Source organism: Eleutherodactylus coqui, chromosome 2 (assembly GCF_035609145.1).
Source record: "Eleutherodactylus coqui strain aEleCoq1 chromosome 2, aEleCoq1.hap1, whole genome shotgun sequence".
Taxonomy (NCBI): domain Eukaryota; kingdom Metazoa; phylum Chordata; class Amphibia; order Anura; family Eleutherodactylidae; genus Eleutherodactylus; species Eleutherodactylus coqui.
Window position 1 is genome coordinate 65799601 of NC_089838.1, and position 22674 is coordinate 65822274.

Genomic DNA, 22674 nt, shown 5'->3' on the forward strand with positions numbered 1-22674 from the left:
ATTTTCGGTTTTAAAAACAAGATTAGTAGATACCTCTTGTACTGTACACCCAATACATTGGAACCGTGGCATCAAGCTTAGGCCTCCTCTAGTTTTTGTATTTTAACTATATTTCATAAGCAAACCTTCAATTTCCTTAAGACAGAGGCAATATGGCAAATAGGAATTATTCCATGTTAGATACTGGAAGCAATTCCCAGTGCAAAAGACAGAACATGGATATATGAGTTGATGGGTTATTGAGGTGGTGCTGAGGGTTTGATTGCTGGCTCCCGATTGAGATATGTTGCCCAGTAGACCAAGTTAAAGGTTCCAAAAAGTAGTGGAAATGCTATTCTTGATAGTCGGTCAATTTTGCTTACACTGTTGAATGTCTTCTTGGGTTCTGCAGGCTTTGGCTTTGGTTCAATATCTTTTGGTTCTATGGTTGCGCTTTTAGCAATGGTTGCTAGGCCAGGGTCTCGAGCAATAGGTGGGTAGTTTGCTGTTGCTGACGCATATGTGTTGTTCTTTTTTATAAGGGGATCCTTCACTTTTTTAGGCTAGATAAACAGAAAATGCATCATTAGTACACCATTCAGATTTTTTTTAAAGCCATGAGCTTCTAAACATACCATACAGAGCACAACATGAAAATAGCAAAGGCACAGTCTTCAGTTTTATTATATTGAGGTGCTTTCTCTACTAATTAGTCATTTACCCATAAATATCCCATAAAATCCTAAAAACATACAAAGATTATAGAGGAATATGATATTTTTTTTCCAGTATTTAGTGTACTTGCTGACAATATCCAAGTTTAAACTATTAACTCCTTAATGCTACAGTACATACATTAACGTCCTGCAGTTTTGGGGTATGTATGTATGGGGGTTGATCCTGCTACAGCCAATGCGGGTCCTGGCTGTTTCTTACAGCCGGCACCCACAGGAACAGCTCCAATAAGTTGTGCTGCTCATCGGACCTATAAACCCTTTAAATGCTGCTGTCAATTCTGACAGCGTCATTTATAATGCCCCAATCAATCTTTAGTAGAGATGAGCGAACGTGTTCGTCCGAACTTGATATCCGTGCGGATATTAGGGTGTTCGGGATGTTCGTTATTCGTAACGAACACCATGCGGTGTTCTGGTTACTTTCACTTCCTTCCCTGAGACGTTAGCGCGCTTTTCTGGCCAATTGAAAGACAGGGAAGGCATTACAACTTCCCTCTGCGTCGTTCAAGCCCTATACCACCCCCCTGCAGTGAGTGGCTGGGGAGATCAGGTGTCCGCCTAATATAAAAGTCGGCCCCTCCCGCGGCTCGCCTCAGATGCCTTGTGAGTTAGATGAGGGACAGTGCTGTTTGTACCGGAGCTGCTGTAGGGAAAGAATTGGTAGTTAGTGTAGGCTTCAAGACCCCCAAAGGTCCTTATTAGGGCCACTGATAGCTGTGTGTTGGCTGCTGTTAGGAGTGGCAATTTTTTTTTCCTCAAAATCGGCTCTGCAGAGCGTTGCACCCGGCATTAGGGACAGAAGTGTTGCATAGGCAGGGAGAGTGTTAGGAGTGAGTGTAGCCTTCAAGAACCTCAACGGTCCTTTCTAGGGCCATATTTAACCGTGTGCAGTACTGTGCTGGCTGCTGTTAGCTGTGCTGCATATTTTTTTTCTCCTCAAAATCGCCTCTGCAGAGCATTGCACCCTCCATTGATACTGCAGGGAAAGAATTGTGTAGGCAGGGCCACAACACAGTTATTATTCATTGAATATACGCAGTGCGGCCTTTTGCTTGTAAAACAAGTGAAAAAAATTCTATTTGACCTGCCTCTGTCCGTCCTAAGGGCTGTGGACACGTGTCGGCTGCGTGTGCAACGTTTAAAAATCAGACGCACCCAGCTACGTTTTACTGCTGGCTTCGCCATGTGCTTTCCTTAATTGGGAAAAAAAATACCTGCTCTGCCAGAGTTATAATAACTCTGCTACCCTCAAGTTCTGTGCCACATTAGCAGGGCCACAGCACAGTTATTAAACTTCTCATGTTCATTGAATATACGCAGTGCTGCCTTTTGGTGGAAAAAAACCGAAAAAAAATCTATTTGTCCTGCCTCTGTCCGTCCTAAGGGCTGTTTGTACGTGTCGGCTGCGTGTGCAACGTTTAAAAATCAGACGCACCCAGCTACGTTTTACTGCTGGCTTCGCCATTTGCTTTCCTTAATTGGGAAAAAAATACCAGCTCTGCCAGAGTTATAATAACTCTGCTACCCTCACGTTCTGTGCCACATTAGCAGGGCCACAGCACAGTTATTAAACTTCTCATGTTCATAGAATATACGCAGTGCTGCCTTTTGGTGGAAAAAAACTGAAAAAAAATCTATTTGTCCTGCCTCTGTCCGTCCTAAGGGCTGTGTGTACGTGTCGGCTGCGTGTGCAACGTTTAAAAATCAGACGCAACCAGCTACATTTTACTGCTGGCTTCGCCATTTGCTTTCCTTAATTGGGAAAAAAATACCAGCTCTGCCAGAGTTATAATAACTCTGCTACCCTCACGTTCTGTGACACATTAGCAGGGCCACAGCACAGTTATTAAACTTAGATTATTCATTCACTAGAGGCAGTGGGGCCTTTCGTTTTCAAAAAAGGGAAAAAATTATATTTGACCTGCAGTCTTGCGCCAATTTATTTCCTGCCTGTGAAATCAAATCACTGGTAATACAGCATGCTGAGGGGTAGGGGTAGGCCTAGAGGACGTGGACGTGGCCGAGGACGCGGAGGGCCAAGTCAGGGTGTGGGCACAGGCCGAGCTCCTGATCCAGGTGTGTCGCAGCCGACTGCTGCGCGATTAGGAGAGAGGCACGTTTCTGGCGTCCCCACATTCATCGCCCAATTAATGGGTCCACGCGGGAGACGGTTATTAGAAAATGAGCAGTGTGAGCAGGTCCTGTCCAGAATGGCAGAAAGTGCTTCGAACAACCTATCGTCAACCCGCAGTTCTGCGCCGTCCACTGCTGCAAATCCAAATCCTCTGTCTGCTGCTCCTCCTTCCTCCCAGCCACCTCACTCCACTACAATGACACCTGCTCAGGAGCGGGAACACTCCCAGGAACTGTTCTCGGGCCCCTGCTTAGATTGGGCAGCAGCGGTTCCTCTCCCACCAGAGGAGTTTATCGTCACTGATGCCCAACCATTCGAAAGTTCCCGGGGTCCGGGGAAAGAGGCTGGGGACTTCCGCCAACTGTCTCAACAACTTTCTGTGGGTGAGGAGGACGATGACGATCAGACACAGTTGTCTTGCAGTGAGGTAGTAGTAAGGGCAGTAAGTCCGAGGGAGCAGCGCACAGAGGATTCGGAGGAAGAGCAGCAGGACGATGAGGTGACTGACCCCACCTGGTGTGCAACGCTTACTCAGGAGGACAGGTCTTCAGAGGGGGAGTCAAGGGCATCAGCAGGGCAGGTTGCAAGAGGCAGTGCGGTGGCCAGGGGTAGAGGCAGGGCCAGACCGAATAATCCACCAACTGTTTCCCAAAGCGCCCCCTCGCGCCATGCCACCCTGCAGAGGCCGAGGTGCTCTAAGGTCTGGCAGTTTTTCACAGAGACGCCTGACGACCGACGAACAGTGGTGTGCAACCTTTGTCGCGCAAAGCTCAGCCGGGGAGCCAACACCAACAGCCTCACCACCACCACCATGCGCAGACATATGATGGCCAAGCACCCCACAAGGTGGGACGAAGGCCGTTCAGCGCCTCCGGTTTGCACCCCTGCCTCTCCCCCTGTGCCCCAACCTGCCACTGAGATGCAACCCCCCCTCTCAGGACACAGGCACTACCGCCTCATGGCCTGCACCCACACCCTCATCTCCGCTGTCCTCGGCCCCATCCAGCAGTGTAGTTCAGTGCACCGTCCAGCCGTCGCTTGCGCAACTGTTGGAGCGCAAGCGCAAGTACGGCGCCACGCACCCGCACGCTCAAACGTTAACCGTCCGCATAGCAAAATTCATCAGCCTTGAGATGCTACCGTATAGGGTTGTGGATACGGAGTCCTTCAAAAGTATCATGGAGGCGGCGGCCCCGCGCTACTCAGTTCCCAGTCGCCACTACTTTTCCCGATGTACCGTCCCAGCCCTGCACGACCACCATCCCCCCGCCACGGCCCACTTAATCCTGGCCGCATTCCGACAAAATACAACCGTGCTACTAGGTCCGCAGTCACCACCACATTACCACCAACGCGGTTACTGTTAAGGTACATATTACCAGTCTGACTGGGGCATGCAGACACCTTGACAGAATGAATAGTGTGTGGCACATAGGTTCCCCATTGCTATGCCCACGTGTGCAGCTCCTGATGGCGGTGGCACAGGATTATATTTCTCATTGCTTCTGTACAGCATTGTGGGCTATCGCCCCGCCCCTTTTAAAGAGGGTCGCTGCCTAGCCGTGCCAACCCTCTGCAGTGTGTGCCTGCGGTTCCTCCTCATGGCAGACGCACTTCTAAATAGACATGAGGGTGGTGTGGCATGAGGGCAGCTGAAGGCTGCGCAGGGACACTTTGGTGTGCGCTGTGGGGGGGGGAGGGGGGCGGTTGGTCAGCATGTAACCCAGGAGAAGTGGCAGCGGAGTGTCATCCAGGCAGTGATTGTGCTTTGTTGTAGCTAGTGTGGTGCTTAGCAAAGGTATGCCATGCTAATGAGGGCTTTTCAGAAGTAAAAGTTGTTGGGGGGGGGGGGGCCCACTCTTGCCGGTATTGTGGCTTAATAGTGGGACCTGTGAACTTGAGATGCAGCCCAACATGTAGCCCCTCGCCTGCCCTATCCGTTTCTGTGTCATTCCCATCACTTTCTTGAATTGCCCAGATTTTCACACATGAAAACCTTAGCGAACATCGGCGAAATACAAAAATACTCTGGTCGCCCATTGACTTCAATGGGGTTCGTTATTCGAAACGAACCCTCGAACATCGCAGGAAGTTCGTTTCGAATAACGAACACCCGAACATTTTGGTGTTCGCTCATCTCTAATCTTTAGGAATCCCGCACTGCCTCTTGCAATGAGAGTCAGGGTCGCTGTGTGGTTGCCATGGCAGCCTGGGCCCTTTGAAAGTCCCAAGGTCAGCCATTGCAATTGCCTACCAAGCCATACCTGTCAGATCGTGGTATAATGTAGTGCTATGTCATTACATCATACTGCAGGAGTGATGAAACCATTGCAAGATTTTGTTCCCTATGGGGACTAAAAAAATGTAAAAATTAGTTTTAAAAAGTTTTATTAATTATTAAAAAAATAAAAGGTATTAAAAGGTTTTTTGAAAAACTCTTTTGCCATTTCTATAATAAAAGAATCTAAATAATAAAACCCAAAAAATATTTGGTATCACCGCATCCATAAAAGTCCGATCTATCAAAATAATGCGTTATTTATCGTGAATGGTAAATGTCATAAAAAAAAAAAATTGTCATGTCATTTTTGTTGCAGTGTGTACACCCTAGAAATAAGACCCTTCCAAGGATCGCGGAATTTCATTTTTTTCCCCTTTCACTACACTTAGAATTGTTTAAACTTTTTTTCAGCCCATTATACAGTACATTAAATAGTACCATTGAAAAATACAACTCCTACAAAAAGCAAGCCCTCAGACAGTTACATCGATGGTTAAATAATCGATGGTTGTGATTTTTTAAAAAGGGGGAGGGAAAACCAAAAATGGGGGGAAAAAGGGCTGCATCCTTAAGGGGTTATTAGCCTATCTGCAGGATAAGTCATCAATAGAGATGAGCGAGCGTACTCGTCCGAGCTTGATACTCGTTCGAGTATTAGGGTGTTCGAGATGCTCGTTACTCGAGACGAGTACCACGCGGTGTTCGAGTCACTTTCATTTTCTTCCCTCAGAAATTTGTGCGCTTTTCTGGCCAATAGAAAGACAGGGAAGGCATTACAACTTCCTCCTGTGATGTTCCAGCCCTATACCACCCCTCTGCAGTGAGTGGCTGGCGAGATCAGGTGTCACCCGAGTATTAAAATCTGCCCGCCCGCGGCTCGCCACAGATGCATTCTGACAGAGATCAGGGACAGTGCTACTCATGCCGGAGCTGCTATAGGGAGAGCGTTAGGAGTTATTTTAGGCTTCAAGAACCCAAACGGTCCTTCTTAGGCCATAGTCAGAAATCGCAGATCGCACCTATCTGCGGTCTGCAATTCCTGTTCTCTTCTCTATATGCGCTCAATGGGGCCGGCGGCTGAGCCAATCAGGGGGCAGGTCTGACTCACACCCCCTTCACACCCACTGTAGGCCGGCCGCGCTGAACTCTGTCTGCCGGGACAAGGTAAGTATATATATATTTTTTATTTTTACACATTTCTGGATGAATTGCAGGGAAGGGCTTCCATATTTAAGCCCTTCCCGACAATTCATCCCGCGCACGCCGGCAGCCCATTGCTTTCAGTGGAACCGGCTATAAGCATGTAACCCAGGAGAAGTGGCAGCGGAGTGTCATGCAGGCAGTGATTGTGCTTTGTTGGAGGTAGTGTGGTGCTTAGCTAAGGTATGCATTGCTAATGAGGGTTTTTCAGAAGTAAAAATTGTTGGGAGGGGGGGCACTCTTGCCGCTATTGTGGCTTAATAGTGGGACCTGGGAACTTGAGATGCAGCCCAACATGTAGCCCCTCGCCTGCCCTATCCGTTGCTGTGTCGTTCCCATCACTTTCTTGAATTGCCCAGATTTTCACAAATGAAAACCTTAGCGAGCATCGGCGAAATACAAAAATGCTCTGGTCTCCCATTGACTTCAATGGGGTTTGTTACTCGAAATGAACCCTCGAGCATCGCGATAATTTCGTCCCGAGTAACGAGCACCCGAGCATTTTGGTGCTCGCTCATCTCTAGTCATCAATAATAAATCAATGGGGGTTAGTCTTTTAGGACCTCCAGCAAATGACTGTTCATCAGGTTGGTGTGCTCATGCACTGAGCTGATTTCTTCAGGAAGTAGACAGCCCCGTTCCTTCTGCCATAAGCAGGACTGGTATTGCAAGTGATTGACTTCAAGGGGAATTCTGCTTGCAAACCGTGCTTGGCCAATGCAGTGAGAATGTAGCTGTCAACTTCCTGCAGAAATCAGCTCAGTGCACAAGCACAATGGCAAGGTGAACAGCTGATGAGCTGATCAACAGGGATACGGAGAGGTGGACCCCCGCTGAACTATTATTGATGACCTATCTTAGGCATTGGCCATCAATAGTTTACAACTGTACAACCCCCTTAAGAAAGATTTGTCACCAAATCAATAAACAATATAATCCACTGTTAATATGAATGATCGTTTATTAATTTAGCAAATATTAAGGTACAGATTGGAAGGAAAACAAACCTACTGTAATTGATCGATATATCAAAGTTTTATTTTTGCAATTAAAACAAAATGTATGGGCAAGGGATGGGTAAAAATAAGTTAACATATGTTCCCCTTGCCAAGTGCAGGGGTCTCAGACCTGCTACTCTGGAAGACAGTGCAGTGGTCACATGTCGTTCATTATACACATAACTGCTCAAAGATTAATGGCTCCAGAAGTCATCTTATCAGTGACTATTGCTTATTTATTTTCTTTTTACCCATTCCCTGCTTGTGTTATTTTACTCTCAGAAGTGCATTATAATGTTTGCAGTATATTACAAGTTTTGCTGTCAATGCAAATGTTCACATTTTTTATGATCAGCAATAAATTTAGATCACATGTCCAAATTTTTGTAGTTCTTGTTGGTCTGAACCTTTGCTTTTAGTGAACGTATTGTAAATGGCAATTATTTGATCTGTATGTCTGTACCCTCCATTAGATGATAGTGAAGCTATCAGCATATATATTATATATATATATATATATATATATATATATATATATATATATATATATATATATATTTAGGATTCTGCCATGTATCAAAGGTATAATAACCCTAATACAAAATATAGGCAGGCGTAGTTCAGATGGAACGATCTTTTAAATTAAATTTTGTAGTAATATTAATTTGAAGTAGAAGGATTTGCATCTGTAGTCATATATTTACTATATTCAACCTTGTGACTTCTAAGATAATTTTCACACACAGCTGATTTTTTACAGACATTTTTGTGATTGTTTCATTCACCTGAATGAGATCTACAGAAATCTGTGTTTGCATCTAAATAACCCCAATCAGATGAATGGAACTAAGGCACCATGATAGTAATGTGAACAGACACTAAGTTGTTGCTCCTGTAAAAAGACAGTGTGATAATTCCATTATTAGGCCCCCCTGCCCAGGTCCGTGATGGAATATCACTAGCGGTATCTGACAGGCTCACCGCAGAGAATCGCGGCAAATCGCGGAATGCCGCGATTTGAATCCTGCGAGTGGAGATTTGCTATGATTCTCCGCTTGTGGGTGTCAGGGCTGCACTTTCCATAGCAGCAGTATGGAAAACATTGATTGCGTTACCCGCGGCCGGATTATTGCCGCGGATAACGCAATGAACTATTGGCCGTAGACAGGAGCCCTTAATGGTCATCACAAAACAATGATGTTTAGAATATTGATGACAGGTAAAAATGTCCTGCTTTGTCACATGTTATGTATAATGGAAGTCATACACTGGATTGACTTTTAGTGTTCTACTATAAAATCTACTAAAAGTCATTCTTTATTAATAATAGATTAGATGGATTTTACGCTTCTCATGACTATAATTATTAGAATCCTCTATAGAGATATTCTGCTGAGATCATAATTTACTTAAAACAAATGTTGTAAAGAAACTGAAAGGCTCTTTACGTTGTTATGTACATTTATTTTCATATAAAGCCACTGGGTGGCAATGTTCCATTAATGTTGATAGGCAAAGTTGGATTTTACCTCTAAAGAACAGGTAGAATGGCAATCTAATAAATAATAGAGACCCAGGTGGCCTTTTAAATATGAATACCACTTATAATGATAAACATTAGCTAATACTGTAAAAAGAATTTCTTTATTTCACTCAATAGTTTTTTATTGAAAGTTTTCAAAAAGTTGCAAAAGTTACAAACGTGTTACATCAGGTTTCTAGCAGAAGAAGTAACATAGAAAAGGGATAAAACCTTCAAATGGAGAGTCAATTTACATACACACATGATGTAGTATACAGGATGAGTATTACATTCCCATTGGCACTATCCTCTTTTACAGAGGTTCCCAACCTTTTATACTTTATGAACACATTCATCTCAAAGATGGAGAGAAATTTTTTGGCTACCGATAGTGCTACATGCGTACCATTTGTCATGTAACCAAAGATTGCATCATGGCCATGCTACATCACTACCCAATGTAAGTGAGTGTGATCATGGCATAACTAGCAAGTTGGCATGACGATCAACAGAAATCCAATCCTGATAATTGCATTCACTTGCATTTAGATGCAATGTAGCAGAGCTATAGTGCAATCTTTAGCACATGATATGTGCCGCTCCAAAAGCCACCATGTAGACGTAGCATACATGTGGAGGAAATATTTAATCTAGCATTATGCCATTCAAATTGATACCGTTTGATGATTAGGATATGTCTGCAATAATGTTAACTGCCTGTGCATATGGTTATGACTCAAGACTCCCATGGTGACTGACATTGCAAGGGGTTACGAGCCACATGTGGCTGCTGAGCCACTGTTAGGGACTACTTCTCTATTGTAGATACAGACACACAGTGACTCATCAGAGCATGCGGGTTGTTGACATAAAGCACATGATATTTTTTAAACCCACTGTATATAGCAAAGAAAAATAATAGTATGAAAACATAATTACCTTTTCTGGAACTACGCTTTTTCCATCCCATGCATAACCTCGCTTTGTAAAATAGTTTACTGTAGCAAATTCAATCAATGCAGAAAACACAAATGCATAACATACTGCTATAAACCAATCCATGGCCGTGGCATATGCGACTTTTGGTAGAGAATTTCTGGCGCTGATGCTCAGTGTAGTCATGGTAAGTACTGTTGTGACACCTGCAAATAAAGCAGTTACCGTGGACTAGTTATTACAATGATTTATTCATGAGCACTTGATCCTTAAAATGTCTCCAAAAATATCAAAGCACTCTTGACAAACTAATATATTATCAAAAGAATAATTAGCATCTCAAGGTATCAGAATAAATTTAGATGCACTATTTACAGTATGAGCATGATACATTTGGTATTCGATTGAGCCTCAGGCCTTAGTCAGACTGGCGTTTTTTTGCGCGATTTGAGCATGCGCATGTGTCCGGTGATTTTTTAAAACCATTGCTTTGCAATGGTATCGGACACATGAGCACTTTTTATGCGCTCGTCCGATAAATTATAGAACAGAAATCGCAGATCGCACCTATCTGCGATCTGCGATTCCTGTTCTCTTCTCTATATGCGCTCAATGGGGCCGGCGGCAGCAGCGCCGACCCCATTGAGAACATATAGTAGACAAATCATTCTTCTCTGCCACAGCTGTAACAGCTGTGGCAGAGAAGAACGATGTTTGCCCATTGAATTCAAAGGAGCCGGCAATACAGCCGGCTCCGTTGAAAGCAATGGGCTGCTGGCGATCGCGGGATGAATTGTCGGGAAGGGCTTAAATATATAAGCCCTTCCCTGCAATTCATCCAGAAATGTGTAAAAAAAAAAAAAAATGGATACTCACCTTTCCGCTGCAGCCGGAGTTCAGCGCTGAGCCAATGAGAGGGAGGCAGCAGTCACTCACCCATTGATAAATTCATGAATGGGTGTGTGAGTGAGAGCTGCCTCTGATTGGTCAGGCTGTGACCAATTAGAGGCAGCTCATTCAGCAGGCGGAGATTTTAAAGCCACGGCTGCTGAATACTATAGAGAAGCAGTACAGGAGAATTGCCGGCGGCCGCCGCTGAACTCCGGCTGCAGCGGAAAGGTGAGTATACATTTTTTTTTATTTTTACACATTTCTGGATGAATTGCAGGGAAGGGCTTATATATTTAAGCCCTTCCTGACAATTCATCCCTCGCTCGCCCGCAGCGCATTGCCTTCAATGGAGCTGGCTGTATTGCCGGCTCCATTGAACTCAATGCGCTGGACAGCTCCAGCCCGTTTCTAATGAAACGCGGCTAGGAGCAGATTTTTCGGGCGATTTTTTTGGCTCCGGTCACGCGATTTGCGGATGCGCATTCGTCATGCGATCCGCAAATCGCGCAAAAAAACGCCCGTGTGACTAAGGCCTCAGATGTTTAATCAATTAAATTAATCAATATAAAGCTGTAATTGCATATATTGTAGAGAATAGCTATTCTCCCACAGTAGTGGAGAATGCTGTTGACCTAGTAACACCTGATATATTCAATCCCTAAAGTCTGTGCCGTATTTCTACACACTCAACTCCTTTTGATCCAGGTGTATATAGAGCGAGAGCCTAGGCCTTATTCACATGACTGTATATATGCAGCTTATTAGCCATGTCCAAAAAGCGGGCCAAAATAGTGACTATCTGAAGCATTGGATTCCAATGTATTAATTCAGATGAGTGTTTTTTAGCCACGGTAAAAAGAAAAATCCCGCTGTCAAAAATAAAACATCGGCGGACGTTTTTGGTCATCAATTTTATATGCTGCGTCCAAAGATAGGTCTTGCCCTATCCCTGGCCAAAATATACTGGAAGCTCCCATAGTCTCCTATGGGAGCTGGAAAAAAAGGGAGGGGGAGGGAGTTTAGCTGCATCCAACACTGGGAAATAATGACAGCCGATTTTTGCTGATATGCTGTAGCTGCCTGTGTGAACTGCAGAAAATACACTGCTAAAGATCAGGACTTGATTGCGGCTGTTCTTCATTCATGCAATTTTTTAGCACATATGGTCGAATGTAAAAAGGCATATGGTCATGTGAAAGAGGCCTTGGTTTGTAATAGTTACTGTTTACTAGTTAACTGACAGCACGGAGTAAAAACAAAACTTACAAATTTGAACAATGTGGTCAAAATTGATTGTATGTAAGATTTGGGAGAAATCATATCCATGACCAATGGCTGTTTCACGTTTTGATTGTGTTCTTCAGGCAAAGTTCTTCATTTAGGCCTCATTCAGACAAGCGTGTTTTTTTTGCACACCTATGTGCGCAAAAAAAACTTGCTGCTTGCATGTACGGAAAACGTGTAAACGGGCAAAGTTTCATATGCGCAGTGCATGAAACTTTGCCCATTCACTGGAGCAGCCGCTCCACAAAGGTCCCCTCATCACTGAACTCACATAGAAGCACTGTCCGGCTCTTCTCCCCGTCCCTGGCAGTCTTCATCTGTATTCTGGGGGCCAGGGATTGGAAAATTCTTGCCTCCAGAAAGCGCTGCCTCTGATTGGTTGACCTCTGTGACCAATCAGAGGCAGTGCTAAGCTGTCACTGGGAGTGATACATCACCTATTTCCACGTGTTTACTAATCCTTTTTGGTATGGTTAATTTAGATTTGACAGTGGAAGTGGCAGCTCATAGCAATCCTTTCCAGTTGCACTTGGTGAACATATGAGGACATGCAAATGTTCTAATGTTACTGCTTCAATTAAGGTTCTCCTGGATTCTGATGATGCCATCCTAGTGGATATTATCCTGTGTCATCCTATTTTTATTCTGTTTTCCTGTGGCACCACTTAGGATTTCTGATACATCCCCAGTAAAAGTGGTCTATGATCAAAATTTGTGGCTGTAGAAAAAAATCTCCTATTAAATAGAAATTGCTTATATGAACTATGGAAGAGACTTCACAACTTCTAAACAGATTAGTTTAATGATCAAACAATATAAGTCAGGTATCTCTAATATTTGATAAAGTGATCATCTTGACATCCAAATATGTTATATGGCTCAATACAACAAATTCTTAAGCTATGGTAATCGAATTACACTGGTTCCTCATGGCAGTTGCTTTTCTCTGGATATGATGCTTAGACTCCACAGGAAACTCCATACCAGCAGGCAAAAGTTGAACTCTCCATTGAACTCTCTGTTCTGCTCTGTATCTTGAGTATGCTTGACCAGTACAGTAATAACTGTACACTCATGGTTTCTTGAGAGTTCATAATTAGAGATGAGCAAGCACCAAAATGCTCGGGTGCTCGTTACTCGAGCCGAGCTTTTTGTAATGCTCGAGAGCTCGTTTCGAGTAACAAACTCCATTGAAGTCAATGGGAGACTCAAGCATTTTTCAAGGTGACCCATGCTCTGCATTGTTTTAAATGGAGCCGCGGCTGCTGCTGGCGGCTCCATTGAAGACAGTGGTCTGCCAGCACCCCTGAATTGTTTTTCAGGGAAGGGCTTTACATACAAGCCCTTCCCTGAAAAACAATAATTTTAGTGTAAAAAAAAAATTAAATAAATAAGTAAACTTACCGCTGCTGTGTCCCCCGCGGGGATAAAGAACAGATCTGCCGCATGCGGCAGATGTTTACTTCATCCCTGCTAGTAAAAAGAATTCCCTACTGCTGCACCTGCCACATCTGTGACAGATGCAGCAGAGGAATTCTTCAATTCCCTACCGCAGGTGTCACACATGCCAGCTGTGGTAGAGGATCCTGCTGCCAGCACCCCGTCTTTGCTTTACAGGCAAGGGCTTTAAACATAAGCCCTTCCCTGAAAAACAATAATTTTAGTGTAAAAAAAAAAAAAAAACAACAACAGAAAAAAACATATCTGTCCGCCACTGCCATGTTCCTATAGGAATGAAGAACACATCTGCCGTATGTGGCAGATGTTTCCTTCATCCCCGCGAGGAAAAAGAATTCCCTACTGCACCTGCCACATCTGTTACAGGTGCAGCAAGGGAATTCTTCATCCCTGCAGGGAATCACAGATGACAGCTGTGGTAGGGGATCCAGCTGCCGGCATTCTGAAAAGAATAGTCACCTTCCAGCTGAATAGGCTGCCTCTGATTGGCTGAGCACTGTGACCAATCAGAGGCAGCTCTCAGCTATTGAAGACATCTGAGACCTGTCTCTGATTGGTCCCTGCACTCAGCCAATCAGAGGCAGCACTCACACATTCATGATTGAATTCATGAATGGGTGAGTGCTGCCTCTGATGTGGTAGATGTAGCAGCAGGGAATTCTTTTTACTAGCGGGGATAAGGGAAACATCTGCCGCATGCGGCAGATGTGTTCTTCACCCCTGCGGGGTACACGGCAGCGGCGGACAGGTAAGTTTATTTTTTTATTTTTTTACACTAAAATGTTTCTTTTTCAGGGAAGGGCTTATATGTAAAGCCCTTCCCTGAAAAACAATGCAGGGGGGCCGGCAGACCATTGTTTTCAATGGAGCCGTCGGCAGCAGCCGCGGCTCCATTGAAAACAATGCGTGCATTCACTATGGTGCATGCATGTCCTATCTTTGCAGGTGCACGCATGTAAAGCACTGGCATTTGCACACACCATAGGGAATGCATTGGGGCTAATAAATGGCTGTTTTGGTGTATGCGTATGCACGCAGAAAATACACGCTCGTCTGAAGCCACCCTAAGGGTGCCTACCCACTTGCGTTGCCGATTTTCGTGCGTGAAAAATGTAGCGTTTTCCGTGCGTTTTTGGTGCGTTTTCCACACGTTTTTCGCGCCTTTCTCGCGCCTTTTCCGTTAATTTCCATTGACATTCATGGGTGCACTAAGAGAAAAATAAGGACACATATGCAACTGACAGTTCCTATGTGAAAAATTGCAACGGACCGAAAAAAAAAAACGCAAATGGACAAGAACACATTCTATACTAATTGCTCTTCAGAAAAAACGCAAAACGCAAAGGAAAAAAAAATCGCAAGTGGGTAGGCGCCCTAAGGCTATAGTGTGCAGATCTTGTGGCGGACAAGCATTTTTCCCACCTTCATCTCTACTGTCTGAAAAACAATTACACAACTCTCCCATGCTTCCCTATAGCACAGAAGAACTTATGTACCTTTCTTCCTATGCAGCAGTTCTTTTCTGCTCATCACTGGCATTTACTCCAGTGACTTTTCGGCCGCTGCTATATAAACTGAATCAGTGATCAGATAGTGCTGGTGCTTGTCTTGTGGCTTCAGGCAATAAGCTCAGACATTGTTACATGTGGGGGATGTGCACAACTGATTCTTCTCTTCTGCATTAGCAAACTAGTAAAATGCCCAGCACTGTCAAGTTGGTATAGCAATATCTGGCAACACTATGGCTGTGAATAGGGTCATTTTGCAAAGAGGGTGAGCGCCTTTATTCAGGTCACCCAGTGCTTTACGCAATTAAAATGTCTAAGCAGGTGCTTTTGATTGCGATAAAAATTTTCATTTGTCAGCTTGGAGGCTGAAATATTATTTAATTCATTTAATTATTTAAGGTTTTAATGAACATGAATAGTGTGAATTCTGCATCAGATTTCATCAGAGATTATCTAACAGCAAGTCTTCTTTTTCGGTTGCTTCAGAAAATGTTCTGCACATCACATATCTCATGGTTACCTTGACAACTGTAGATATTAATATATTACATCTACTGCGGTATTTTCACCACATCCTTCGTTATGAAAATAGCATAAATATACTGATGACCACAAGTATCACTTAACAAGCAATGTGTTTTGGCATTTAATAGGATTTTTGGAAACCTGTTTTTTTTATTCCCTGAGGAAACATCAAATGCACAAATAACTGAATTATAATGAATATTCTGCTGAACAGCAAAACTGCTTGTGCAGCTTATTTTTTTTCTCTCTCTCTCTATCAGTGCAAGGAAATACTAATGAATAGAGAACAGCAAGAGTTGCTGTATTTACTAATTAGAGTGTAATGACATACGCTATCCTTCATGGTAAATATTTGCCTCGTTTCCATTATTGTCTTTTTACTTTGATACATTATATACAGTCCACAATGTTTATATGAAGTTCATCTTCATATCATATTGACAAATATGTAAACCTCATAACAAAAGATTAACATTTTTATTACTAAATATTCGATACATGAACAAGGCTCATGAGTATATGGGATGCAGAGTTAGCAGTCACATTTTGGCAATGGGTTAGCCCAGAGGCCTCTTCAGAACATGAGAAGACAGCTGCATTATCAATGGCACATGGTATGTGGTGAGTCTGATTACAGATTAAGAATTGGGTACAAAAGTAGTGTTAAGCAAACTTTCGGAAGGTTCGGTTCGGCCAATTGGCCGAACTTCGGCAAAATGTGCATTTTGGTCCGAATTATTTCAAACTGAACCAGCTCTTCAACAATATCTATAAACATTGGGTAAGAAAACAAAACTCCACTCTGCAAGAACAATTGGTTCTGAGAGAGAGTTGCCTTAGGGCTCAGTCACACGGGCGCATCGGTGCCCGTGTTACTGCAGCCAGCAGACGGCCGTACCTGAAGACAGACGTCTCTCTGCAGCGTCGGGGCGGAAGAACATGTTACCGGCTTCATTGCAGGTCATGTGTTCTTTCATCAGCACTGGAGAGAGATGGCAGTCTTCAGGTACGGCCGTCTTCTAACTGTCAGTCACACTGGCGCATCGGTGCCGGTGTAGGGTGCCAATGCGCCCATCTGACTGAGCCCCTAGAAGTTTTAGGAACTTTTAAGGCTTTAGCACTATTAGTCAGTGAGAGAATATAGTCAAGGCATCACCAGATCTTTTCTTGACCTCCCCTGTGACCTCAGGTTTCTCTCTTTTTGTGTTCACTCTGTGCAATATATCATCTTCAATCACCAGAGTCACAGATTCTTATAAGGTATAAGGCCTTAGTCACACGGGCGTTTTTTCGCGCGATTTGCGGATCGCATGATGGATGCGCATCCGCAAATCACGTGACCGGGTCCAAAAAAATCGCCCGAAAAATCTGCTCCTAGCCGCGTTTCATTAGAAACGGGCTGGAGCTGTCCAGCGCATTGAATTCAATGGAGCCGGCAATACAGCCGGCTCTATTGAAAGCAATGCGCTGCGGGCGAGCGTAGGATGAATTGTCGGGAAGGGCTTAAATATATAAGCCCTTCCCTGCAATTCATCCAGAAAAGTGTAAAAATAAAAAAATCTATATACTCACCTTGTCCCGGCAGACGGAGTCTTCACACCCACTGCAGGCCGGCCGCTCTGAACTCCGTCTGCCGGGACAAGGTGAGTATATATATGTTTTTAATTTTTACACATTTCTGGATGAATTGCAGGGAAGGGCTTATATATTTAAGCCCTTCCTGACAATTCATCCTGCGCTCGCCGGCAGCCCATTGCTTTCAATGGAGCTGGCTGTATTGCCGGCTCCATTGAATTCAATGGGCAAACATCGTTCTTCTCTGCCACAGCTGTTACAGCTGTGGCAGAGAAAAATGATTTGTCTTCTATATGTTCTCAATGGGGTCGGCGCTGCTGCCGCCGGCCCCATTGAGCGCATATAGAGAAGAGAACAGGAATCGCAGATCGCAGATAGGTGCGATCTGCGATTTCTGTTCTATAATTTATCGGACGAGCGCATAAAAAGCGCTCATGTGTCCGATACTATTGCAAAGCAATGGTTTTAAAAAAAATCGCCGGACGCATGCGCAAATCGCGCGAAAAAACGCCCGTCTGACTAAGGCCTCACTTTTAGTGATCCAGTCCTATCATAGTGGTGGTGTAATCAGCACTCCCGAAGGGCTTTCTTATGATTAATATATTCTATATCTGCTATAAGTGTTTCATTAGTGTCTAATTAATGAGGCCCCATTATAGATTTCAAGTCTATTTGGAAATATCCTTTAACTGGCAAAAATCTTTAATAGTCAGTATACAACATTTCCTTATGTCTTTAATTCTTAAAAATAAAAAACACTTACCAAATACAGTTCTTGCAGGAACAGACTCTCTGTTGAGCCAAAATGATACCTGGGACAGTATGACTGTCATAATGCAGGGTAAGTAGGTTTGAATAACAAAGTAGCCAATTTTTCTTTTTAAGTGGAAATGAGTTGTCATAACAATATATTCACCTGAAACAGATAATAACATTAGTATTTTTATCCTAAGAGATAAATGCAATTTTAGTGTACAAAGAAACAGACTGCAATACTTTATACACAAGGCTAGAGAAGAATTTTTGGCTAATGAATGAGAAATTTTCCTGCCTAATTAAATATGGAAAAAGATAGAAAAGTAAGGTGTAAAAATATTTTTAGATGAGGCTTGTTATTGTTCTATTTTCAGAAATGCAATTATAATTTTTGCTACTGCAAAGTGCAATGGTGTTTAAAAATTAGAAAAACAAATGACTTTTGGCAAAGGTGCCAAGTTTAAAATCACTTCAGTATTATCTGTTCTACTACCAAATGTTTGTCTAGGGAAATGACCGTGTGCTTGGTTTTATCAATCAGTTTGCAATGGCTATTACCCAAACAAAGATACAAGCAATGGGGAAAATAGGGCCCTTTTACATAGGCCAATAAATTATTCAGATTCCCGCAATCATCAAGGATCAGAATGATCTATGAACGACTAATCTCTGAATAACTGCCTGTTTACTGTGAATGAAGGTGGGCAGTCTGGAATGATCCTCAGCCTGCTCTGCCACCATTTACTAGTGATGATCATTCCTGTGTAAAAACACAGGAACGATCATCGCTGGGATGACCTATTGGACACCTATGCCTGACAGGTTGTTCTATGTAAAAGCACTGTTACGTTGTTCCCTGCACTCCCACCTTATTGGGCAGAGTGCTCTTGAATAGTTCTGCAAGATCTACCTAGTTTCCTGTTACAGCCAGCAGCAGGGAGGGACTAATCCACTGAACCTTAAATATGAAGCTTAATCCTTACACTGCCCTCTACCAAAGGGTTTTAAATTTAGTTAATTGACTGTTCTAGAGCACTAGAGGTAATGGCATTAATCACCCTCACTGCTCAAGACATTATGACCTGCCTTCTTTAGAACATAAATAAGATGACCAGATGTCCCGATTTAGGTGGGACAGTCGCGCTTTGGGACCCTGTGTCCCGCCTTCCGCCAGGACCCCAGCAGGACAGGCATTCATCCCACTTTCGGGACATTTGTCCCGTTTTCTGGTGACATCTGGTCACCATTAAAGTGATTACTACCTGGTAATCATTCTGAAGAGCCGCGGCCGAATGCACACACCTCTCATCTTTGGTTCCAGAAGTGAGGAGAGCAGAGGAGAGGAGGTACCGCTGCAGATGCACAGACATCTGTCTGCTGGCAGCAGCGCTGAGAGGAGCGTCGGCACTGTGAAGACCAGGAGGAGGGAAAGTATATGGGACTAACGGAAAGCACTAGTACTATGGGGGCAATATCATTGCTGGGACTACTGTGCAAATGGTACCAATGGTACGTATTTTGCCAGTTTTTTGGATGCAGAAATGTTGCGGAATTTGCTCCCTGTCTTTTTTAGAACTGGCGATGTATTTTTATTAAGACGGAGGTAAAATAATAAGTGCCGGCCCTGACCACAACCCTTTGTCCTGCTCTGACCCTGGGAAAATCTTGTCAGCTTAACATAAAGTACACTGACATTAACTCCTTCATTGTCCTAGACCAGCAGTATACATACATAAACCCCATGACTGACCAAAACAACCAGGAATACAGAAATTAACCCTCTCCCTGCCCCAGGCCAGTGAAATTAACCTCTTCCCTGTCCTAAAAAATCAAGAATACTGATTCACTGCCCTAAACCACAAGGGATGATGACATAAAAACCTCTATTGTCCCAGATCAGCAGGGTTGCAGACAATAACCTTTACTGCAATAGATATGGATGATGATTTTCCCTGGATGCTTTGTGGCATCTGGCTGCTTTTTTTCATCTATGATTATAATTAGTTATAGAGGCGTAACTTGAAGCTCCTAGGCCCCAATGCAAAACCTGTAACACGGCCCCTAACTATAATGCTTTATTCATAATACTAGGCTCCCTATATGGAGAAGAGAGGCCTTCCGGGACCACTTAGGCTCCTGGGCCCGGGTGCAACTGCATCCCCTATAGTTACGCCAGTGATTACTTATATATAATACATTATTTTGTTTTAACTAAATGATACCCGACACTTGTCCCCGCCTCTCTTCATTGACTTAACATAGCGGACTTTCAATATTGAATGGCTGCTATTTACACTGAACGATGATCGTTCAACTCATCGAACATCGTTTATGCAGCATAAACGATGGACGATGAGCTGATTGCTCATCATTCAGTGTAAATAGCGTCCGTTCAGTACTGAATGACTGCTATGTTATGTCAATGGAGAGATGCGGGGGAGTGAGAGGAGAGAGATCTCCTGTAGCCTCCCCGCTGAGAGCTAACGATACTAGCTCCAGTGCAGCAGCACAAGAGCTAGTATGTGCGGCGGTGAGTGCCGGGCATCGTTTACTCGACATTTGTCCCGTCTAAATGGGCCTTTAGAATGAATACTGCTAGCTGTCCTAGCCAACAGACATTGCTGAGCATTGTTCTGGATGTTGTAAATGTACAGCTTGCCCTCCTTCCTGTCCTACAAGTACCACTGCACTGAGGCAAGGAGAAAAATATTTACACTGATGGCACATTAGCGCTAGTTTGGCAGGAGGTGGGGGAAAAGCTCCACTAGCCTATCAATACAACCAACAGCATTCCACAGAGTCATTATTAAGAACATTGCTGGCCCCTTTCCTGGAAGACAGTGATACAGTGACTATCAGTGTCACAAGCAAGTGCTCTCACTCAGTACAGCAGTGCTAGGATTTCCAGGAGTCCTTCCATCACAGCACTGACTGGGTTATTTCATAATAAATTTAACTGCCCCTGTTGCTGGAACACATGAAATCAATAATTAGAAAAACTTACCAATACCATGTAGTGTAGGATACTTAGTGTAGTGGTCACCATTTCTTTGAACAGGGCACAACTAACCCTTCTATGGCCAGAGTTGGCACAATCCAGCATATTTAAGGAAGAGGCATGTGCCTCAAAATGCATGATTTGCTTGCCGTTTTGCAATAGAAAAGAGGTTAGGGTATTCTTTGACTCAGGTCTCCCTCATGCAGATGTTTTTGTACAGCGTTCAGCGCTGCTTTTTCAGCTGTACAATTCTCCCATTCATTTTTATGTGGCTGTTCACACAAGCGTAAAAATGCAGAGTCTTTAATGCTGTGCTTTGACAGCAATGCATGTTCTATCTTTGGCCATTTTCAGCCCTGCGTTGCCCATTGAAATGAATAGGCAGCGGTTTCAGTGCTGCTGAAAACGCGGCATGATTTGGTACCGTATTTTTGGCAACGCTAAATACCCTAGCTATACTACCTGAGGAAGAAAAAATCCATTCTCACCTAGCAGGTGCTGTCGAGGGCCCCGCCAGTGTTCTCCGTAGTTTTGGGTCAGTTGCCAAGCACTTGTCAAGCTAGCAAAGCATCTATTGCTAGTGACGGGGATTTAAATCCCTGCCTCCCAGTGAGAGATTGCTGTGATTGGCTGAGCCGGCTGAGTGACAGCCGGCTCAGCCAATCACAGCTAGCGCTGGATGCGCCAATCATAACCATTCAATCAGCTGACTCAGCCAATCACAGTAATATCTTGCTGGAGATGGGGTCTTCAAACTCCATCACTAGCAAGAGATGCTCTGTCAGCTTGACAAGTGCTCAGCAACCGGCCCAAAACTATGGAGAACGTCGGCAGGGACCTTGACGGCACTTGCTAGGTAAGTATGGATTTTTTTTCAGCAGCCAAAATGCCGGCATAATGCATGCCAGCGCTGCTAAAACCGGGCTGAAACAGCAGTAAACCCAGCATTGAAAAACCCTGCATTTCTGAAAATGCCTGTGTGAGGGAGGCCTCAGTGTTTCGTCTTACACGAGAAAGGTTGTGGTATATTGCAGTGACTTTTCCATAATGTCTCCTACCTAATGCCAAACATAAGTTAGAGAAAAGTAAAACAGTGTGGGTAAGTCCCTTTCTAGAATGACTGCCCTCTTAAGCCCAAAGCAAGATCCATAAAGACATAATTTAACTACTTTGTTGTGAAGGAACTTCAATAACCTGTAAATTACATTTAAAAACATGAAAATAGGAAAATTATAACCAAAAAATATTTTAATGCTCCAGCAAGAAGGGGAATAGGAGCGCTGGGCAGGCTAGACAGGTCCTGGTAGTGGAAGACTCAATTATTATGGGGACAGACAGGGCAATCTGCGATATAAACTGGGAAGCAAATCACAATGAGGTAATTATTATGGGGGGCTTCAACTATCTGGGTATACGTTGGGAAGCTGAAACCTGTGGATTTCATAAAGATAACAACTTTCTGTCATTAAGTAAACATGATTACCTTATCCAACTTGTATAGGACACTACTAGACAGACAGCAGTTTTGGGCTCAGTATTAAACAACAGACCTGACAGAATAACAGAGGTGCAAGTTTAGTGGCACCTGGGAAATAGTGACCATAAAATAATACATTTCAAGTTATTTTTCAAAAGGAAGTTTTATTGTGGAGCTATAAAAATACTAAACTTTAGGAAGGGAAAGTTTGGTCATCTCAGAGATGCTCTTAACCTTATTGACTGGGTCAATATCCTCTAAAATAAGAGTACAGATAATAAATGGGAAATGTTTAAAAACATTAAAATAAACTATACTATCACATCTCAAATTGGAGCACTAAAGAAGGGTGAAGTAAATCTGAAACATTCACAATCTTGAAATATGTATTATTGCTTTACTGTTATGCTACATA

At 43.6% G+C, this 22674-nt stretch overlaps 1 protein-coding gene across 1 annotated transcript in view; it reads right to left on the reverse strand.

The window, feature by feature from the left end:
- Positions 1–236: 236 nt before the first annotated feature.
- The window catches only part of GABRA1 (gamma-aminobutyric acid type A receptor subunit alpha1), an 82756-nt gene continuing 60318 nt past the window's right edge, over positions 237–22674 (reverse strand). The window contains exons 7-9 of the mRNA XM_066589259.1: positions 17792–17944; positions 9791–9993; positions 237–542 (exon numbers count right to left, since the gene is read on the reverse strand). Of these exons, the coding sequence (XP_066445356.1) occupies positions 237–542; positions 9791–9993; positions 17792–17944 (662 nt within the window). The remainder of the gene's footprint in view (positions 543–9790; positions 9994–17791; positions 17945–22674) is intronic.